Below are 18,726 nucleotides of genomic sequence, written 5' to 3'. Positions count from 1 at the left end.
TATTTAATATTAATTAATTAAAACTTATTAATCATTATTTTTAATTTAAAATATTAAAAACCTAAAATATAGAAAAAAAAAATTATTTATTAATAAAATATTTTAATATATTTAAATAATTATTAATAATTAATAATAATGATAATAATATAAAAAAGGGGGGGGGGGAATATTATTTAATTTTTTTTTTTATGTATATTATAAATTAAATTTTATATTCATATTAAATTTAAATTTAAATTATTTTCATAATTTGTTTTTAATAATTAATAAATATAATTACAAAATTAATTTTTTTTTTTAATTTATTTTATAATTTAAAGTATAAATAAAATTTTAAAAAATTATATAAAATTTAAATAATTTAATAATATATAAATTAGTATTTATAATAATTAATTAAATAAAAATTTATAATAGAAAATTATAATTTATTATTAATAAATAAAGTGCCAGCAATTGCGGTTTATACTTTAAATAAAAATAAATTTAAATAATTATATATAAATATAAAATATATAAATAAATAAATATATTTAACTAATTTATTTTTTTATGGTGAAATATGAATAGATATTAAAAGTTAAATAATTTTATTTAAATTAATAATAAAATTAAAAAAATTTATATAATAAATTAGGATTAGATACCCTATTATTTAAATGAAAATAAAATATAATTAAATATTAAATGTTAATCATTAAAAATAAAAAATTTGGCGGTATTTTATGATTTAGAGGAACTTGTTGATTAATTTGATAATCCACGAATAGAATTACTTAATTTAATTTTTATATATTGTTGTTGAAAAATTATATTAAAAGATTAATAATTTAAAAATTTAATTATAATTATAATTCAAATCAAAATGTAGAATAGTTAAGATTTAAATGAGTTACATTTAATTTAATAAGGGGGATGGGCTAATAAGGGGGAGGGGAGCACTTGGTGGAGACATCCAATCCCCAACCATGCCCCCCTCTAATGTCATCTTCTCCTTTGAGGAGAGGGCGACTGGATTGTCCCCCCTCAATTGCTCGTCAAGGCCTTAGCTTCATTGTCAGTGGGGGTAGCCGATGCAAGGAGGGACCCAAGCTCCCATCGGAGTCACTCTCCTTCTCCTGTTTCTCCTCGCTGCTGTCATCTACAACAGCCGCTGCAGCGGCCGCAATCGCCGCTTCTGCCGCCGCCTCTTCTTGTCGGCGTATGCGCTCGGCCGCCTCCTTCTGCGTCATAACTTGTTCGCAGAAGAAGGCAATCGCCTTCCAGGATCTCTCATCACCCAACATCTTCGTAACCATGGTTGGCAACGAGAGGTCGTTGCCAACCACTGAACAGAGATCACGGCGCAGCGTGTCCCACGCCGGACACTTCTCCAGCGTGTGCCGCGCCGTGTCTCTCACCTCCTTACAATGGTGGCAGGCCGTGGTACCTTCCTTGCCGATTCGATACAGGTACTCACCAAAGCACCCATGCCCGGTGAGCACCTGTGTCATCCTAAAGGATACCTCACCTCGGGCCCTGTCTAACCATTCTTGTAGACAGGGCCGGACGGCCTCAACGCGGGTTCTTTAACCCGCAGTCTTCGGGTCAGATAGGTGGGCACTCCATCTCTCCACCATAGACCGCTGGGCGTGGATCCGGATGGTCTTCTTGACCCTGGCTGGTAGAGGGCCATGACCCCTCCTGAGCCCCCTTTCCCAATTATACCGCTCCGCGTACATTGCGGTCAGGAACTCCAAGGGGGGCGAACCCGCCAGGACCGTGGCCGCCGCATGGGACACCGTGCGGTAGGCCCTTATCACCCTCACGGCCATGCTGCGCTGTATGCGTCGGAACTTGTCCTTTGCATAACGCATGGCCACGAGATCCGTCGCCCATATTGGGCATTCATACAGGGCCACCGCATTTACGGTGCCCATGTATATACGGCGGACTCAACCATCCAGTCCCCCAAGGTTTGGCAGGAGCCTACCCAACGCCGTGGAGAAGCGCTTCACCTTGGGGCAAGGACATTGAAGTGGTGTCCAAACTTCCACTCGCCGTCCAGTAGGAGACCGAGATATTTAAGCCGGTTCCCCACCGAGATAGAAGTATCTCCCACCCGGATATGAGTCCTTGGCGGTTTCCCAGAGGATTTACTGTGAAAGTAAAGAGCCTCGGTTTTTTGAGCCGCCACTCTAAGACCCATACCAGTGATGCTTTGTACCACAACTGCCACCGCTGTCTCGGCCTTGGCTGCTGTATCCCCCAGCTGCTCCCCGCGGCCACCACTAATGTGTCGTCTGCATAGCAGATGGCGTGGCAGCCACGAGGGAGAGGAAGGCAAAGGACTCGGTTGTATGTGAGATTCCACAGTAGGGGTCCTAAGACTGACCCCTGCGGAACCCCGCATCGAATTTCCCGTCGGCATTGGAGTCCGTCTTGTGTGACGAACTCCAGGCTCCTATCCCGGAAATATTGTCTGATGATCTCCACAAGGTAGGGAGGGACCCTGTATTGCAACAAGGCATCCATTACTCTATCCCAGGGCAGGGTGTTGAAGGCGTTTGCGATATCTAGTAATACCGCAAGTGCCACCCCGCCCCCTTCCACGGCTTCTTCCGTGAGGGACGTAACACGACTAATCGCATCCACAGTCGAACGTCCCTCGCGGAAGCCATATTGCTCCTCGTGGAGACCACCCTCTCGGGATATATGTCGAACAAGTCGTTTTGCAATGATCCTCTCAAAGATCTTGCTGACCTCGTCCAGCAGGCATATTGGTCTATATGCCGACGGGGTTCCTTCTTCCTTGCCTTCCTTGGGGAGCAGGACCAATTTAGCCTGCTTCCATTGCTGGGGGAAAGCGCCATGTCTGAGGCATTTATTAAATATGTACCTCAGATGTTCTCCCAGAAAGTCCAGTGCCCAGACTCATATCTTTCCAAGCACGCCGTCAGGGCCAGGAGCTTTTCTTGATCCTATTCTTTTGACGGCGCGCTGAAGTTCGTTGCTGGATATCTCCTCGTCCTCCTCTAGTTCATAAGGTCCCCCAGGCCGGGACCCCAGTTGAGTGTGGACTCCTAAACCACTAGCGGGAAGAGGGTGTCCACAACATTCCTGAGGACGGGAGTATCCAGGGATTCCGTGACGGGGGGCGTGTCCAGTTCCTATACTTATTCAGAACTATTCTGTATGGACGCCCCCATGGGTCCGTGTTGAGGGATGACAGTAGCTCATCCCAACAACTGGCCCTGGACTTCCTGATAGTGGCGCTAAGGGCGCATCTTGCGGCCCTATAGGCAGCCAAGGCCTCCTCTCGGATCTCCGGGTTTCTTCTTCTGGGAATACGAAAGAGGGTGCGTCGCGCCTGGACAGAGGAGCGCCTTAATTGCGCTATTTCCTCCGTCCACCAATAGACGGCGTGACGTGGGCGGAGGACCCTGGCGCGTGGCATGGCTGCGTCGCAGACTTCGCGCATAACGCCCCGCAACCATTCCACATCCAGGTTAATGTCCCGCCTTTCCTCTCCCTCCGGGATACCCCACAAAATGGTCATTAAGGCCTCTTCTAGTTTCTTGGGGTCCAGCTTTGTGAGGGTCCACCTACCTGTGTCCCCGCCTCGAGGTGGGTGATGTACCCAGTAATGCACGGCGTCCAGGACAAATTCAATGTATTAGTGGTCCGAAAAGGTTTCCCCTCTCGAGTCACCCACCACGCGCCATCCTCGCACCATCCTCTTTGCCCCCTTGGAGCCGATCGTTATATCCACGATCGACTCCTCTTGGGGCCAGACACATGTGCTCACTCGGCCTTCGTTAATAACGTGAAGGCCGAGCGAATTCACCCACCTCACCAGGGTAGTTCCCCTGGTGTCCTGCCTCGACTCACCCAGTGCCGGAGACTTGACGTTAAAGTCTCCAGCTATTATGAGTGGATCGGCAGGGAGTATGTTTCTGACAACATCCCCCACCTGTTCAAGGAGTGAGTCAAACTGGGCAGGACTTCAACTAGGGGGGACATAGCAACTAATTATTGTTGTGGACCCCCACTTTGCTGCAACATATCCGTTCCCCTTTCCAATACATTTGAGAGGGGGGGTGTTATTTGTTGCAGCACCGACCTCGATTGCCGCCGTGCTTCTTGCATTCCCCAGCCACGTAAGCTTTGCTGAGATCTTATAGGGCTCAGCAACAATGGCCAGCCCGATGCCACGCTCAGCCAGGCTCTGATAAAAGAGATTCTGTGCCTGACTGGCGTGGTTTAGGTTAGCTTGGAGGAACCTGACCGCCATTTATTTTGGGTGATCAAGCTCCTCCGGCTTTGCCTCTATCTGCGTACCCTCCCCATCATCTTTCGGCAGAGGGGTATCCTCGGGCTTTTTTTTAGAGCCTTTCCTTGGTACCCTCTGCTCGAGGGGTTCCCCCTCTTATCACCCCCTCTTTATCCGCGAGGACCTCTCGCATTCGGCTCGCCAACGCATCCGCCTTTTTTTTGTTGTCCGGACCCCCAACCTCAAATAGTTGGACACCGGTAACTGCCTTTCTGGCCTTCAGGCCATTAATTTCGAGACTGGCGAGATCTATACTGTCCATCGCCAGTCTCAGATTCTCCTTGTATTGCCGGATGGGCATGTAAGCACCATCGCAGTTGTACGGGGGACTCTCCTACGTCCATTTTCCCTCCCCTCTTTTTTGGTTGGGAGGGAGGATTGGACGTCGCAGGCTTAGGTTGAGGGCCCTGTGGTTTATTGCCTGGCTCCTTTGCCTTCGCCTTAACATTCGTGGTTGCCGGAGCCCGATTGTCACCTTTTTTGGTGGTTTTTTTGCGAGCTTTACGCTCTACCACCTCCGACCATGTCTCCTTTTTCCCTGTGAGCGGGGGAGGCGAAAGTGTTGTCTTTTCGGTGGGTTTCGCCTTACCCTTGAGGGCTTGTGTCTGCCCTTCGACAGGGCCTTGTCGGCCCCTTTTGGGTTTGGAGAAGGCAGCTTTTCCTTTTTTTTTGGGAGGCGGCTGGGGTCCCGCTTTCAGTGGATCTTGCCCTCCGCGGGCCTTTTCCCCTTTCCTCCTCCTCTTTCCACCCTCTCGCGGTCCCTCCGTTTTTGCGTCAGGGGCCGTGGGAGCGGGTCCCACGTGATTCTGCTCTTGTCTTCCCCGGGGATTAGAGGCCTTAGCCTCCTCTCCAGCGGTAGACGGGACAGGAAGCGGAGCCGGAACAAGCTTTTTTGGAGCAACCACCGCTCCAGAGAGCCTTAGCGTCTCCATCTGCTTCGCGATGGGATCCAGGAGTGCTAGAACTGCATCCTTTTGGTCCATCAGCTCATTATATTTTGCCCTCAGCTCCTCGGGCAGATTCGGAGGGAAGGCCTTCGATGGCCGCGGTACCCCCTTTGATCGTCGATCCCGCCTGTCTTACGGGACCTGTCCTTGCCGGGGGGACTGCTGTGTCCATCTTCATATCCTCCCTTATATCCTTTTCCCCCTGTATAGGAAGGGGAGAGGGGGCAGTCCCTCCCGCTAAACAAGGAGAGGTGGGATTCCGATAATCCTCCTCATCCGACCTCACCACCAGCCTCTTCCTTCTTGTGTTCTTGGGTAATGTCCCTAGATGAGGAAGAGTATGGGGCGGGTAAAAATACAAGGGGAGGAAGAGGAGCTTTCTAGTTCGCACCTCCCTTTTCAACTCCGCATTTTCCTCCCGGAGCTTTGTCAGTTCCTTACGGAATTCTTTAAGCTCAGGGTTCTCTCCCTCCCTGATTTGTCTGGCCATAACTGTTGTAGCTGCTCTCAGCAGGACTACAGTGTCTTTGACCTTCCTGACCAGAGACCCTTTCATTCCGTTGGAGCAGTCCGCCACCTTATATAGGATGGTGGAATGCTCCATGAGTTGCGCCGCAATTACCTCGGTGGATTCCAGCAAGAGCAACTCTTCCATCTCCTTTTCATCGTTGAGGAGACGTTTCCACCTCGCTGATTTAGAAGGATCCGGAAGCAGCGACTCTGCCGCCCTTCTATCTCTCTTCTCTTCTTTTCTGCGTCTTTGAGCTTCCTTCTTTTTTTTGGCGCCTTCCGACATGTTTGCCGATGACCGGTTGATGGCCTTTGCCCCGTTTCTCCTTTTGCTCCTCGACTATATTTTCTGCCACCGAACTGGTGACAGAAATATTGTCATTCTCCTCTGCGATCTTATCGCGGATCTCCTCGCCATCTATGGAGTCTGCCTCCATATTCTCATCATGAGCGGAAGTCCTCTCCTTCTTGAGCCAGGAATGGTTGTATCCCAGCACACGTGCAGAAAAATCTTCCGCAGCTGGCCTGACCTCGTTGTCCTTCGCACTCATCAACGGGGATGGAGGGGGGTCATGCCTCATCCCACTCGTGCTTGGAAGTGGGTTCTCCATCGTCCCTTCGGTTTCCTTCCGACGGGTGAGGGGGAGTTGGAAGTTAACATCTTCAATCCTAGTGATGCGCAACTTCTCCATCCTAACCACGTGTTCTCTGTTTGTTGCAGAGGCTAACCTCGCACTGCTCCTGTAGGGAACCTGACGTGGACGCGTTGGCCTAAGCGTCATCCTAACCGAAGAGGAATCTTCGGATATATCGCCCGAACGCAACGGACAGGTGGACCGCGACCAGATTCTTTCCCCAGCGTTTTTTCCCTCCTCGTTGTTATTATTTTTTTTATTTATAATATTATTTATTGATGGGTCCATTTGAAAATAATCCCACTTTCCCCTTGCAGCTCTCCATTTATTTATTTAGGGGATCTCTCTATCGATCCTTTTCGGTCATTTCTTTGAACATCGATTTCAATGTTTAAAACATTTTTTTCGTTCCGCGGCCCTCTTATGACTGGTCGGGCAATTATTGCTTTATCTTTATAGGAGGTAAAGACGTGGAGCCGACAGTGCGTAGCGGCGTTATTTGTTTCTTTCTTAAGATTATGCAGCTGTATTTGTCGATTTATTCATTTAGAGGATCTCACTATCGGTCCTTTTCGGTCGTTTCTTTTGACATCGTTTTTAAATAATGTTTTAAAATATTTTTCGTCGCGCGATCCTTTTTATGATTAGTCGGGCGATTATTGCTTCATTTTCGGGAGGAAAAACGTGAAGCCGACAGTGCGTAGCGGCATTATTTGTTTCTTTCTTAAGATTATGCAGCTGTGTTTGTCTGTTTCGTTGTTTAGAGGATTTCGTTATTGATCTCTTCCGGTATTTGTTTAGATATCGTTTTTAATGGGTCTAAACATTATTTAATGGTAATGGTTCTCTTCTATTGCGCGACCCGTTTTTTGTGACCGATCGGACGATTATTGTTTATTTCGTGGAGGGGGGGGGGGAAACGTGGAGCCGACAGAACGTAACATATTTATTATTTATATTTATAGTCAAATATACATGATAATACCCACCCACTGTGCGAAACGTTATTCTTCAGCGCAAACATCCGTACTGTCGGCGTATATGTTTTCATTTAGCAAAAATTTTATCTCACGCTTTGTCGTATAGATTTGTAACCGAATATTTGTATCGATTTCATCGTACGACAACCACTTACGGCGCTCGAGAAAGCACGTGGGGACGCGATTTTTAATAATTTTTAGCAGCCTTACATTGACGCTTGCAAAATTACGCCAGAAATACTCCCCTCCTCATTACGGTTTGCGATATTACAAATTGCTCGCAGTACTTTGAATAGTTTAGTATCGCATCAGTTGTCCGTACATAAGGTTGTGCTAAAAAATGTGCTCCACAAAAGAAACCAACAAGATGAATTTTTACATTCCGATTGAGAACGGTGAAATTTAATAAAAAAATGTAAGTTTTATTTATTTTCTAAATATTATTTTTTAATATATATTTTAATATTTTATATAGCGTTTCATCTCATCGTGCGGTTTGCATACTTGGTTATACCTTAACCCCGACATCTTACAAATATTTGGAGATTGGAATAAGCGTTGGAGCTATGTCTTATGTGGAATTGATACTTGGTGATAACCGAGGCAATCGAGTAGTATTGCCTATCGTACTCTGGCACTTATTGATGCAGAAACGTACAGACATTGAACGATATGTACAATTGACTGAAAGTCAGCCATTATAGATCTGCGATCTATCTATCCAAATGATTAAATTAAACGGATCGAGGATTGTTAAATTAACATTATCTAATAAGTCTTTGTATATGCAACCTTAAACATTATTACATTTATTCAATTTTGAAAATTATATCGATCATATGCATTCATGGTTGTGTCAAAATACACATCTCGTGAATAAAAAGTTTAAACAATTTTGTAACGTTTTGCAACGTAACAATATTATTAATGTAAATGATGCTGTGAAAGCGATTCGCGAGGTTAGGTTAGGTTAGGTTCCTCCCCCCGGTGCAAACAGTTGCACCCCCGCCCACACCCTTTCCCGACCAGGATGCAATTCGCATCCTTATTAGAGAGGAAGTGGCTCGGGCTCTCCATGAGAAGCCGAGTTACACTGGAGAGAAAGATCCCAATAGGGTTCCCAAGGTGGGAGAGAAAAGGGAGACAAAGGAGAAAAAGGGACAGGAGCAGGAGTGGAGAGAGGTAAAGAAAAAAAGGAAGTCGGGGAAGGGTAACGGAGAGGTCCGACCCAGTAACACTGAGGGCGGAAAAGATGGGAAGGAGAGGAGAGGGGGTGGCGATAAGATCAAAAAAGATCTACAAGACAGCCCTCTGAGATGTTTCAGGTGCCTCACAATGGAGCATCTGAGCACCTCCTGCCGCTCTGGAGTGGACCGTGGTAACAGGTGTTACACCTGTTAACCGGTGTGGTACACCTGTAACACCACTCCATGGTGGGATGCAGATCGGCCCCCAGGTGCCCCTTATGTGGGGACCTGGGGGTCGACGACGGTCATACTCTGGGTGGGGAGAACTATGTTCCGTCCCCCCTCGAGCGGAGAATAGGGGGAGGTGGAACACACCTCTCCCTCTGTCATCCCCCAATAAAGGGGGATGACGGTCAAGTGGGGGAGTAGGAAGGGGTAAGACATAGTCTTTTCCCCTCTCCCCCACGGGGCAGTGAACTCGGGGGGTCTTTTACCCTCCTCGCCCCAAAACGGCTTTCAATCAGGCCATTAGCGGGGGCGGTGAGAGTCATATTCTCACCTCTCCCAGGGGTCAAGGGGAAGTGGGTGCGGGAACACCCACTCCCCATTGCACCTTGGCCCCAGGGAAGGCGGCGGGGTTGCGTGGTGGTCCCGCAACGCCGCCGTTAATGCGTCACTGAAGTTTCTCTCAGTGACGCATTAAAAGGCAGGAATCTCTTCCGACCATCTGGGGGAGAAAGGCGGGGGTGGGTCCTGGTTGAATGCTAACGCGACACCAGAGCCCACCCGCCAACCGCCGAGAGGACCACCGTCTGGTTTTAGCGGGTATACCCCGTTAAATAGGGGAAGTACCACATACCCCCGGGGAGTTCCCGCCTCTCGGGGGATGCGTAACGCATTTTCAGACGAAAAAAAAAAAAAAAAAAAGGTTAGGTTAAGTTCCTCCTCGTCGTGCGCCACCTTGTCGTGGTGAGAAGGCTTAACCCTGAAACCCCATGGAACACCCACACGGCTCCGGCCAAGTTGGGATAACTTCCGAGGTGGAAGGGGAACTAAGAGCGCACCGTACCCTTAGTAAGGGTACAAGGGGAGCCCAGCGATTCCCTTAAGGACTGCGCCCACCCCCTTGGGGGTGGTTTAAAGCGCGAACCCAATCGCTGGTAGGGGTAGGCGGCCCTAAGTGCAATCGCCCGGTGGTACGGCACCGTTGGGGGAGGACTGCTCCTCGCCCGTGACACACTGCTGGGTGCTCCTGGCACATAAGGGTTTCCGCGCGTGTGGGTGTTCCCGCCGTGCGGCGTCCCTCGGGGGGATGTGGGTGCTGGTATGGGCTGGCGTCCCACAATCGCGGGGCTCCATCTCGCGTGCAGGCGGCTCAGTGGGTTCTACCCCTGAGTGCGCGCCGCGAGGAGAGCGGACGGGCCGATGGATCTCCGGAACTCCCGGACCCATCGGGCCGGGCCTCTTCCGAGCCGCTCGAACGTTTTCCGAGGACGGGGTCGGGGAGGCGGAGGAAGGCCGGCGCGGGCCGCACGGGCATAGCCCAACGGCGCCGGGTCGGCCCGGCCGTCGGAGCCGCTCGGACGTATTCCGAGGCAGGGTTCGACGGCGGGATGGAGCCCGACGGTGCATCGCGACCGTTTCCCTTCCGAAGCGGTGCATTCCGAAGTCGGGGCCCTTTGGCGGGAGGTAACTTCCGTCAAGGACGCGTGCAAGCTGGTCGCCATGACGGGTAAGACTGGGCCGGGGAGCGGCGACCCAGTCCCAACCGTCCATGGGGCCCCCCGGGTGGCACCACCCGCTGCGGTATCCCGGAGGTCGGAGGCCGGGAACTCCCGAAAGCCCATGGAGGCGTCAAAACCTCCATGGGTGAGTAAGAGGCCGGGGACCAGTGCCGGGGATGTATGTCCCCCGGCCCGTGTTGTATGTCACCCCCCCGGGGGAACTTGGGGCCCTGTCGTGGAGTGTTGCCGGTCATGTTTCGGGACACTCTGCGGCAGGTGAGGGTACACCCTGGGTGACGGAGCCGCAGCGGGGAGCGGGAATTAACGAAGAAATGAAGTCATTATCAAAAACAAATATGGAGACGGGCGTAAAGAGAAACACTGCGAGTCTCGCGGGAAGAAAAGGAAGGAGAGCCTCGGTCGGGGCGACCGCTAGTGTCCTGTGGTCAGGGGAACTAGGTTACTGACCGACCTGGAAAAAGCGACTCTAGACCCGGTCTTGAGAAAGATGAGGGCGAGACCGCTTAAAAAGGAGAGAAGCGAGAGCAAGAAAGAAAGGACCGGTGAGGTTATCGAGGTGGAGGATGATTCCGACGTTGACGGTTCGGAATCGGCCGGCTCGACGAACTCACAGAGCGATACCGGGTCCTTCCTCTTTGAAAAGAGGAAACAAGGTCGTCCGATAACCACGGGCGAATATGAGGTGAAAAAGACTATGGACCGGATCAAACAGGTTCAGGAAGAACTGGCTCTGTTCCAATGGGTCTATGACAGGTCTGCTCTACCAGGGGAAAGGAATAAAGCCTGGAAAAAGCTAAAATCGCAAAAGGAAATTGAGGAGGAATTGAAAAATTCTCCGGCAGCTGATGTCTGCGCAGAGATTCTCACCGCAACACAGGCGGTGGAGAAGGTGGCGAAGGTCTCCAAGAATCTCAAAGGAGACCTCGTCTGGCTTCTTAAGGAAGCCGTGCTGGTGACCTCTGCGGGGGCGGTTACCCTAGCCAGTAGGGGAAGCATGTCCTCCGATAAAGTAAGGAGGCAATTGGAGAAGAGTAAGGCTCAGTTTGGGGCCCTCATTGAGGAAAATACCAAACTGAGAAGGGACGTCGAAGAACTGAAGGGAGCGAGCGGTTCCCTTCAGCGCCAGATGGAGGAGTTGACGCGGAGAGAGACCGCGCTTAAAGAGGAGAATGCACTCCTAAGGAAAAGAGTGGAAGAAGGAACGCCTATCAGGAGGAAAGAACCTTCCCTGGAGGTGGCTCCAAGTACCCCTACCCCTGCCCCTCGTACGAGGAGCAGAAAGGGTACGGGAGTAATTAATTATGCGGAAGAAGGCTCCAGCGAAGAGATGGAGACCGAACCGCTCCTGGGGAAAGGGGCCCCAGAAACCGATTCGGTGGTTCCTAAATCCATGGGGACAAACACATCCCCCGCGGGATCATACAAAGGAGGGAAGTTCCTAAATATAAAAGGAAAGGTGGGACCTGACAAAAGGGAAGGGAAAAATAAAAGAAAAAACAGAAAAAAGGGGGCGGCAAGGAAATTGGAGGTACCGCAACCCCAAGGTAAAGAACCGCCAATCTCCCTCTCGCTCATGGAGGAGGAAGAGATTAGAATCAGGGCCAACCCCGAGGTGGGCTGGAATGTGGAGGAGGTCGTGTCCGAGGCCCTTAAAGTTATCAAAGGGCGGAAGTATCTCAAGGAGGGAGACCCGATGGTAGAGGTTAGGTACGCCGAAAACCTCGCCTCGGGATCGACCTTTATGGGAGAAAATCAGGGCCCTTTCAGAGGGCAAAAAGAAAGAGGAGCGGGAATTAAAGCCGCCATAATTAAAGGCGGAGGAGGACCCGTCCCAAAACCGTCGCGGGCAGCCGACAAGGAGCGACTCACATATGCGGCGGCACTGGAAAAGAAAAGGAAGCTGAGGAGCGGGAAGGAGACCGCATCCCCGGCACCCCCGACAGCCAAGGTAAAGGGAAAGGAGAAGGGGGAGAAGAAGAGACCACCACCACCTGGACCCCCTGATGGGGGTAAGAAGAGAGCTGGTGCCCCCAGGCCGATAAGGGTCCCCCGCACTGCGGCGGTTGTTTTTACGTGCCCGGAGGGACAGTACAGCGAAATGGTCCGCCGTGCGAGGGGTCAGATCGACCTGACTGAGCTCAACATCACGGAGCTCAGGAACAGGAGGGACCTTACAGGGGCGATTATATATGAAGTGGGAGGTGAGGGAGCCAGCCAAAAGGCTATGGCTTTTGCCTCCAAACTTAGAAAGGCATTGGAGGGGGCGGAGGGAGTTAGGGTATCCCTCCCTATCAAGACCGCGGAGCTCCTGTTTCGGGACCTGGACGATGCAGTCCAGGCCTCGGAGGTAAGGGACGCAATCGCGGAAGTCGGTGGATGTGCCCACGGGGACATCAAAGTGGGGGCGATAAGAAGAGCCCCCAATGGGATGGGCTCGGCGTGGGCCAAATGCCCTGCAGCTGCCGCCAATCTGGTGGCGAAAGCCGGCAGAATAAGGGTTGGGTGGGCCCACGCCAGGGTTGAATTGCTGGAAGAGAGGCCCCTCCAATGCTTTAAATGCCTGGGTAGGGGACACGTACAGTCGAAATGCACGGCAACCGTGGAACGAAGATTCGGTTGCTTCCAATGCGGGGAGGAGGAACACCGAGCGGCGGACTGCAGGGCGGCGCCTAGATGTCCCATATGCGCGGATAGAGGGAAGCCGGCAAGACATAGGGCGGGGAGTGCGGCCTGCCCCATTGCGCAGGGTGGTCGCATAACTGGGCGAACTACCGGGGCCCTTAGGGGGGAAACACGCAGGCCCGTAGAGGAAAGCACTGGCCGGAAACCTTCCTCTATAAAGGGGAAAGGATCCTCTATAAGGGAAAAAGGACACGACGCGGCAAAGAGTACAGTGAATGCGGGAACTCCCACACCCCGCGGCGCGTCGACCCCTAGGTCGCAACCGAAGAGGAAGAGAGAGGGAGAATTGGAGAAAAAAGCCAAAGACCTCAACAATTCCTGCTCCTCACCCCCCAACAAGCAGCTGAAAGAGGGGGGGAGGAAATGGAGGGGAATGAGGAAACGGAGGATGTCCCCACCACCATAGAAAGGGAGAATACCCTGGAAGGAGTACCCGCCGGTCAGCGGGTGGTGGGCGGTCTGGGATGGTGGGCGAGACCGAGGCAAAGATGGGAAACAAAGGGGAGGACGAGGATACAAATCTCCTCCCCCTAGACTACCCCCCTGAAGGAGAAGGTACAGGATGGGAAAGGGGTCCCGAAAGCCCCTCTTCATTAAAGGGATCGGAGGCAGGCCCGAGTCATAATTCAAATAATAAATAAATGGCGGCTCGGGTCTTGCAAGCAAATCTCAACCACGCCCGTCAGGCGCAAAACTTGTTTGTGCACACTCTGGCGGAGCGTGGTTGTGGTTTGGGCATTGCTGCGGAGCCGTACCGGATCCCCGAGCACCCTTCGTGGGTGGGGGACGAGTTGGGCTCCGTAGCGATTACATGGAGGGCGGATGCTCCGGCCTCACTTCCTGCCAAACTGGTGGCCAAGGGCAAAGGGTAAGTGGCGGTCAGATGGGGACCCGTTTTGGTCGTCGGGGTCTACCTGCCGCCTAGTCTGGACCTCTCAGGATTTGCTGAGAGGTTGGACTCCCTTACCGCTATCATCAGCGGGATGGGAGTGGGGCGGGTGGTGGTCTCGGGGGACTTTAACGCAAAATCGATGACGTGAGGTTCCCCGAGGACGGACCGCCGAGGTGTCGCGGTCGAGGAGTGGGCCGCGACACTGGATTTAAGGCTGCTGAACGAGGGAGGAATAAGCACCTGCATACGGGAAAGGGGCGAGTCGGTGGTGGACCTTACCTGGGCCTCCCTAGCGACCCTCAACAGGGTGCTAGGGTGGAGGGTGGCCACGGAGATCGAGACTTTGTCTGATCATAGGTACATAGTCTACGGCCTCATGGTCACACCCGAGCAGGTGCTCCAGTCGACGGCTGAGAGAGACGACCTCTCCTAGGCGCTGGAGCACAAAGAAAATGATCGAGGACGCCTTTATGGCCTCGATCCTCTCGATCACGTGGTTGGGGAGAGGAGAACCGGGAGAGGCCAACAGGGACATAGAGCAGGAAGTCGAGTGGATCCGGGGCGCCATGTCTGATGCATGTGACGCGTCAATGCCCCGGATCAAGGCTGGTCCGCAAGGCCGTAGAGCGGCGTACTGGTGGACCGGGGAGATCGCGAAATTGCGGCGGTCATCGGTCCATCAAAGGAGGAAATACGCCCGGGCCAAGAAGAAGGATAGGCCGGTAGAGGAAGTTAGAGGCCTTTACCAGGCGTACAAAGTGGCCAGGGACGCCCTACGCCTGGAAATAAAAAAAGCGAAAGCTAGGGCGTGGGACGAGCTCCTCTCGCACTTGGAAGAGAACCCTTGGGGACGGCCATACCAAATGGTGCTCAGGAAGCTTTGCAATAGAGGGCCACCGGCTACGGAGACCCTTTCCCCGGAAGCCCTGGACCGGGTGGTCGGAGGGCTCTTTCCACAGTCTGAGGAGGAGGATACCCCCTCCCCCATCTTTGCGAAAGGAGGACCAGAATGGTCAGAGGAGCTGGCGTTCTCGGGAGAAGAAATGGAGAGGTGCAGGCGGAGACTCTGCGGCATCAAGGCCCCCGGACCCGATGGACTCCCTAGGAAGGCGTGGGCTGGAGCCTTTGAGGTGATGGGTGGGCATCTTGCACACCTACACACGAAGTGCCTCAGACTGGGAATCTTCCCCGAGAGGTGGAAGAGGGCCAATTTGGTCCTCTTGCAAAAGGAAGGCAAGGATATGGAGACCCTCTCGTCGTTCAGGCCCATATGTTTGCTCGACGAGGCTGGCAAAATCCTGGAGAAGATAGTCGCCAATCGCCTCGTCGAGCACCTGGAAAGCATCGGGCCGAACTTGGATGACCGGCAGTACGGCTTCCGCGGTGGAAGATCAACCGTGGACGCAGTACTGAGGGTGCGCGCCTTTGCGGAAGCCGCGGTGCGGGAGGGCAGGGTGGCGATCGGCGTGTCTCTTGACATCTCGAACGCCTTTAACACCCTGCCCTGGAGATGTATCCAAAGAGCCATGGCCCGCTTCGGCGTGCCGGGATACCTCCGCCGGATCATCCAATCGTACCTCAGCGACCGCTCCCTACATTACACCAACAGGGACGCGGTAGAGGTTACGAGACGAGTGGGATGTGGAGTCCCACAGGGGTCGGTCCTCGGGCCACTCCTGTGGAACCTGGCCTTCGACGGGGTGGTAAGGACGGCCATCCCCCCCGGCTGCACGGTCGTCTGCTACGCGGACGATACGATCGTGTTAGCCGAGGGGGAAAACAGAAGGGAGGCCTCGGCCCTGGCCACGGTAGCGACGGCGTGTATTACGCGGGCTATCAAGGAGTTGGGCCTGAGGGTGGCGCCCCAGAAGACGGAGGCAATCATTTTCCGGCCAGGTGCTAGAAGTGTGCCGCCGAGCCTTCGGGTTATGGTGGAGGGGGTGGAGACGAAAGTGGGAAATACCCTTAAATATCTGGGGTTACTGCTGGACGGTGGGTGGCGCTTCGCCGCGCACTTTGCCCAGTTAGTTCCCCGCCTGGAGAAAGCAGCTGCCGCGCTGGGCCATCTATTCCCGAACCTGGGAGGCCCTGACGGTCGAGTCAGGCGGCTGTATGGATGGACGGTTCACGCTATGATGCTGTACGGGACACCCGTATGGGCCGAGGATATCAGCGGCAACCGGAGGACCCTGGGCACGGGGTCCAAAGGAAAATGGCATTACGGGTGGTACGTGTTTACCGTACAGTGTCATTCGAAGCGGCGACTGCTTTGGCGGGGATTCCTCCCGTGGAGCTTCTCGCGAAGATGTACACCGATGTGTACCGACGCATGCGAGGGCTCCGGGAGGCGGGGCGGAACATCGTCCCCCGGGCGAAGATTGCGGAGAGGCGGCAGCACCATAGAAAGATGCTGGAACGGTGGAAGCAGCAGTTGCTCTCTCCGTCTGGCAGAGCTGCGGGGCGTAGGGTGGCTGAGGCCATAGGGCCTCACTTTGAGGCCTGAGTGGAAAAAAGGAAGGGGGGAATGACCTTCCGTATGACTCAGGTGTTCACGGGGCACGGCTGCTTCGGCGAATATCTGGACCGTATTGGGTAGGAGACTACGGGCAAGTGCCACCACTGCACCGACCCCCTGGACTCAGCGCAGCACACCCTGGAGGTGTGTCCTGCGTGGGTGGAAAGCCGGGCGGAATTGTCCACGGCCGTGGGAGAGGATCTCTCCCTCGTAGCCATAGTGAAGGCTATGGTAGAAGGGGAGGATAAATGGAGGGCGGTGGCCTCTTTCTGTGGAGTAGTCTTCAGCACAAAGAAAGAGGCGGAGCGAGAAAGAGAGAGAGAAGGACGAGAGAGACGCCGGGGGAGGGAAGATAAGACCCCTCCTCCCTCTCCCGGGAATTCGGGCGAGAACCCCCAACAGCAGACCCCCACCCTTGGAAGCCGACCCCCACTAGTAAGTGGGCGGTCGGACCAGGGGGCCGGAGCAGGCAGTGGGGTGGACAAGGAAGTAGGACGAAAATGACGATAAAGGGGGGGACACGATTATCCCCCCCCATTACGTCTCTGGTGTGGGAGAGACGCAGAGCCGGAAGTGGGGTAGGAAACGGACATTCCACCTCCGTCTACTGCAATCTGGGAAGGAGAAGACCCCGGTTGGTATCCCGGGGTCGTAATAGGGAAGGGACGCTCCTGCGAGTGCTCGTTGGACCCAGGTCCAAGCGTGTGTGTGTACGAGACGGGCAGGAGGAGGGAAAGTGCCGATGGCGAGGCCCTCCTTTCTGCATAAACCGTCTGGGAAGGATACCCAGGGGGGGTTTTAGTGGGTATTCCGGTGCTTCCTCTATAGCGCCGGCGAGTCCCACATACCCCGGCCAACCAATACCAGGCCGGGGATGCGTAAAGGCATTTCCCCCTCGTAACAAAAAAAAAAAAAAAGGTTAGGTTAGGTTAGGTTAGGTTAGGTTAGGTTACCTCCCTACTCCTTCCCGATGATGCGTCACCTTGACATGGTGGGGAGGCTCTGTCCTGAAGCCCGGGAAACCGGAGTGGAGAGATAGCTAAAAGCGCATCTTTAGCCGGATTTCCTCTTGGACCCGGGCTCGGGCAGGATGCATAGCACCGGCATGCATACCTGGGTGTCGGACGCGTACGAATCGGTTCCTGCTACAGACGCGACGGTCGCGGCGGAAATGATGGTGAACGCCACATAGTACGCCGGGGGCGAAAGCCCTTAAGCCGGAGCGTGGCTGGGCGGGGGTTGAGGAGTAACAAAGACACTACGCGAGGGCCTTAGCGTGCCCGCCTGAAGAGTGTCCTCCCTTCCGGAGGAGTCCTTTTCAGAAGAGCCGATCGGATGGAGAGGCAACCGATGCTGATCGGGCTCCCCGGGTGCCGATCCTGAAGTGAGGCTTACGCGTCGCAAATCCCAACAAGACGGGAAGCGAGCGGTCGGGGCGCGGCTTCTTGGAGGGAGGCGGATCTACGGGTGCCGACGAGCCTCCTGGGACGGTCGCGCTTCCGGGCCATCTCGGTGTCGGGGGATCCTCCGGCTCTTCGGGGACGGCGGGTTTGGCCGGCATCGCTTTGGTCGTTGTAGGGTAGTCGCCACCCTACGATGCAGGGTTCGGGTAGGACCTCGACCTGTTGGCTTGACAGCAGGGCGAGGTGTCAGGGGGTCGCTCATCTCTGATTCGGGTCTTGGTGGTGGGTGATGGAGGGATTTTCGGCTGGATCCGAGTCCCAAAGTCACCAAACACCGCAACAGGGGTCCTCTTTCCTCTGTATAGGAAACTCGAAAGACGGATCGGTTGACAGGACGCCCGATGTAGGTTGAAGGACCGCAGTCCCGATGCTATACACGGTACGCACAGGGGTCCGCCTTCCCCCTCGTATAAAAACGCGGAGGCGGGGACACGGGTCAGGAAGCCCGATGTGGGTTGAAGGACACTACCGTCCCGATGCTACACACGGTTCGAGCTGGGGTGCGCTTACCCCCTGTACAAAACACGGAGACGTTCGGGGCAGGATGTTGATCGACAATGCGATAACATCCTGTGAAATGGCTGGTGCCTGACCGGGGGAAACCGGTTCGCGTTGATTGGGGCGTCGTTGCACCGAAGACCCCTCCGAGCCAAGTGCCGTTGGGGCTAGTACGTGTCTCGACTCCTTCCCTGGGAACTCGTCCAAGGGGAAGGGCTCTGCTGGATCGGGAACTGGAAGCGGGAACCTGTTAGTAGTGGAACCCAGAAGGGGTTCTGCGAAACCAGGGCCCTGCGGAAGCTTCTCGTCAAGGTGGGGACCCATGAAGCGCGGCCGGACCGCCAATACAGGAGTCCG

General features: G+C 53.4%; 2 protein-coding genes across 2 annotated transcripts; both read right to left on the bottom strand.

The window, feature by feature from the left end:
* Nucleotides 1–1,571: 1,571 nt before the first annotated feature.
* LOC140675905 (uncharacterized) lies at nt 1,572–1,922 on the bottom strand. The gene has a single exon (XM_072910516.1). The coding sequence runs from the start codon at nt 1,920–1,922 to the stop codon at nt 1,572–1,574; it is 351 nt and encodes a 116-aa protein (XP_072766617.1).
* A 74-nt stretch (nt 1,923–1,996) lies between these two features.
* Nucleotides 1,997–3,541, bottom strand: LOC140675904 (uncharacterized). Its single transcript, XM_072910515.1, has 3 exons — nt 3,159–3,541; nt 2,521–2,857; nt 1,997–2,446 (listed from the first exon to the last, which is right to left on the bottom strand). Exons 1-3 carry the CDS (start codon nt 3,539–3,541, stop codon nt 1,997–1,999), a joined length of 1,170 nt encoding a protein of 389 aa, XP_072766616.1.
* Nucleotides 3,542–18,726: the final 15,185 nt, after the last annotated feature.

The sequence above is a fragment of the Anoplolepis gracilipes genome, unplaced genomic scaffold, assembly GCF_047496725.1.
Source record: "Anoplolepis gracilipes unplaced genomic scaffold, ASM4749672v1 Contig23, whole genome shotgun sequence".
Lineage (NCBI taxonomy): Eukaryota > Metazoa > Arthropoda > Insecta > Hymenoptera > Formicidae > Anoplolepis > Anoplolepis gracilipes.
This window is presented reverse-complemented; position numbering and strand designations above follow the sequence as displayed.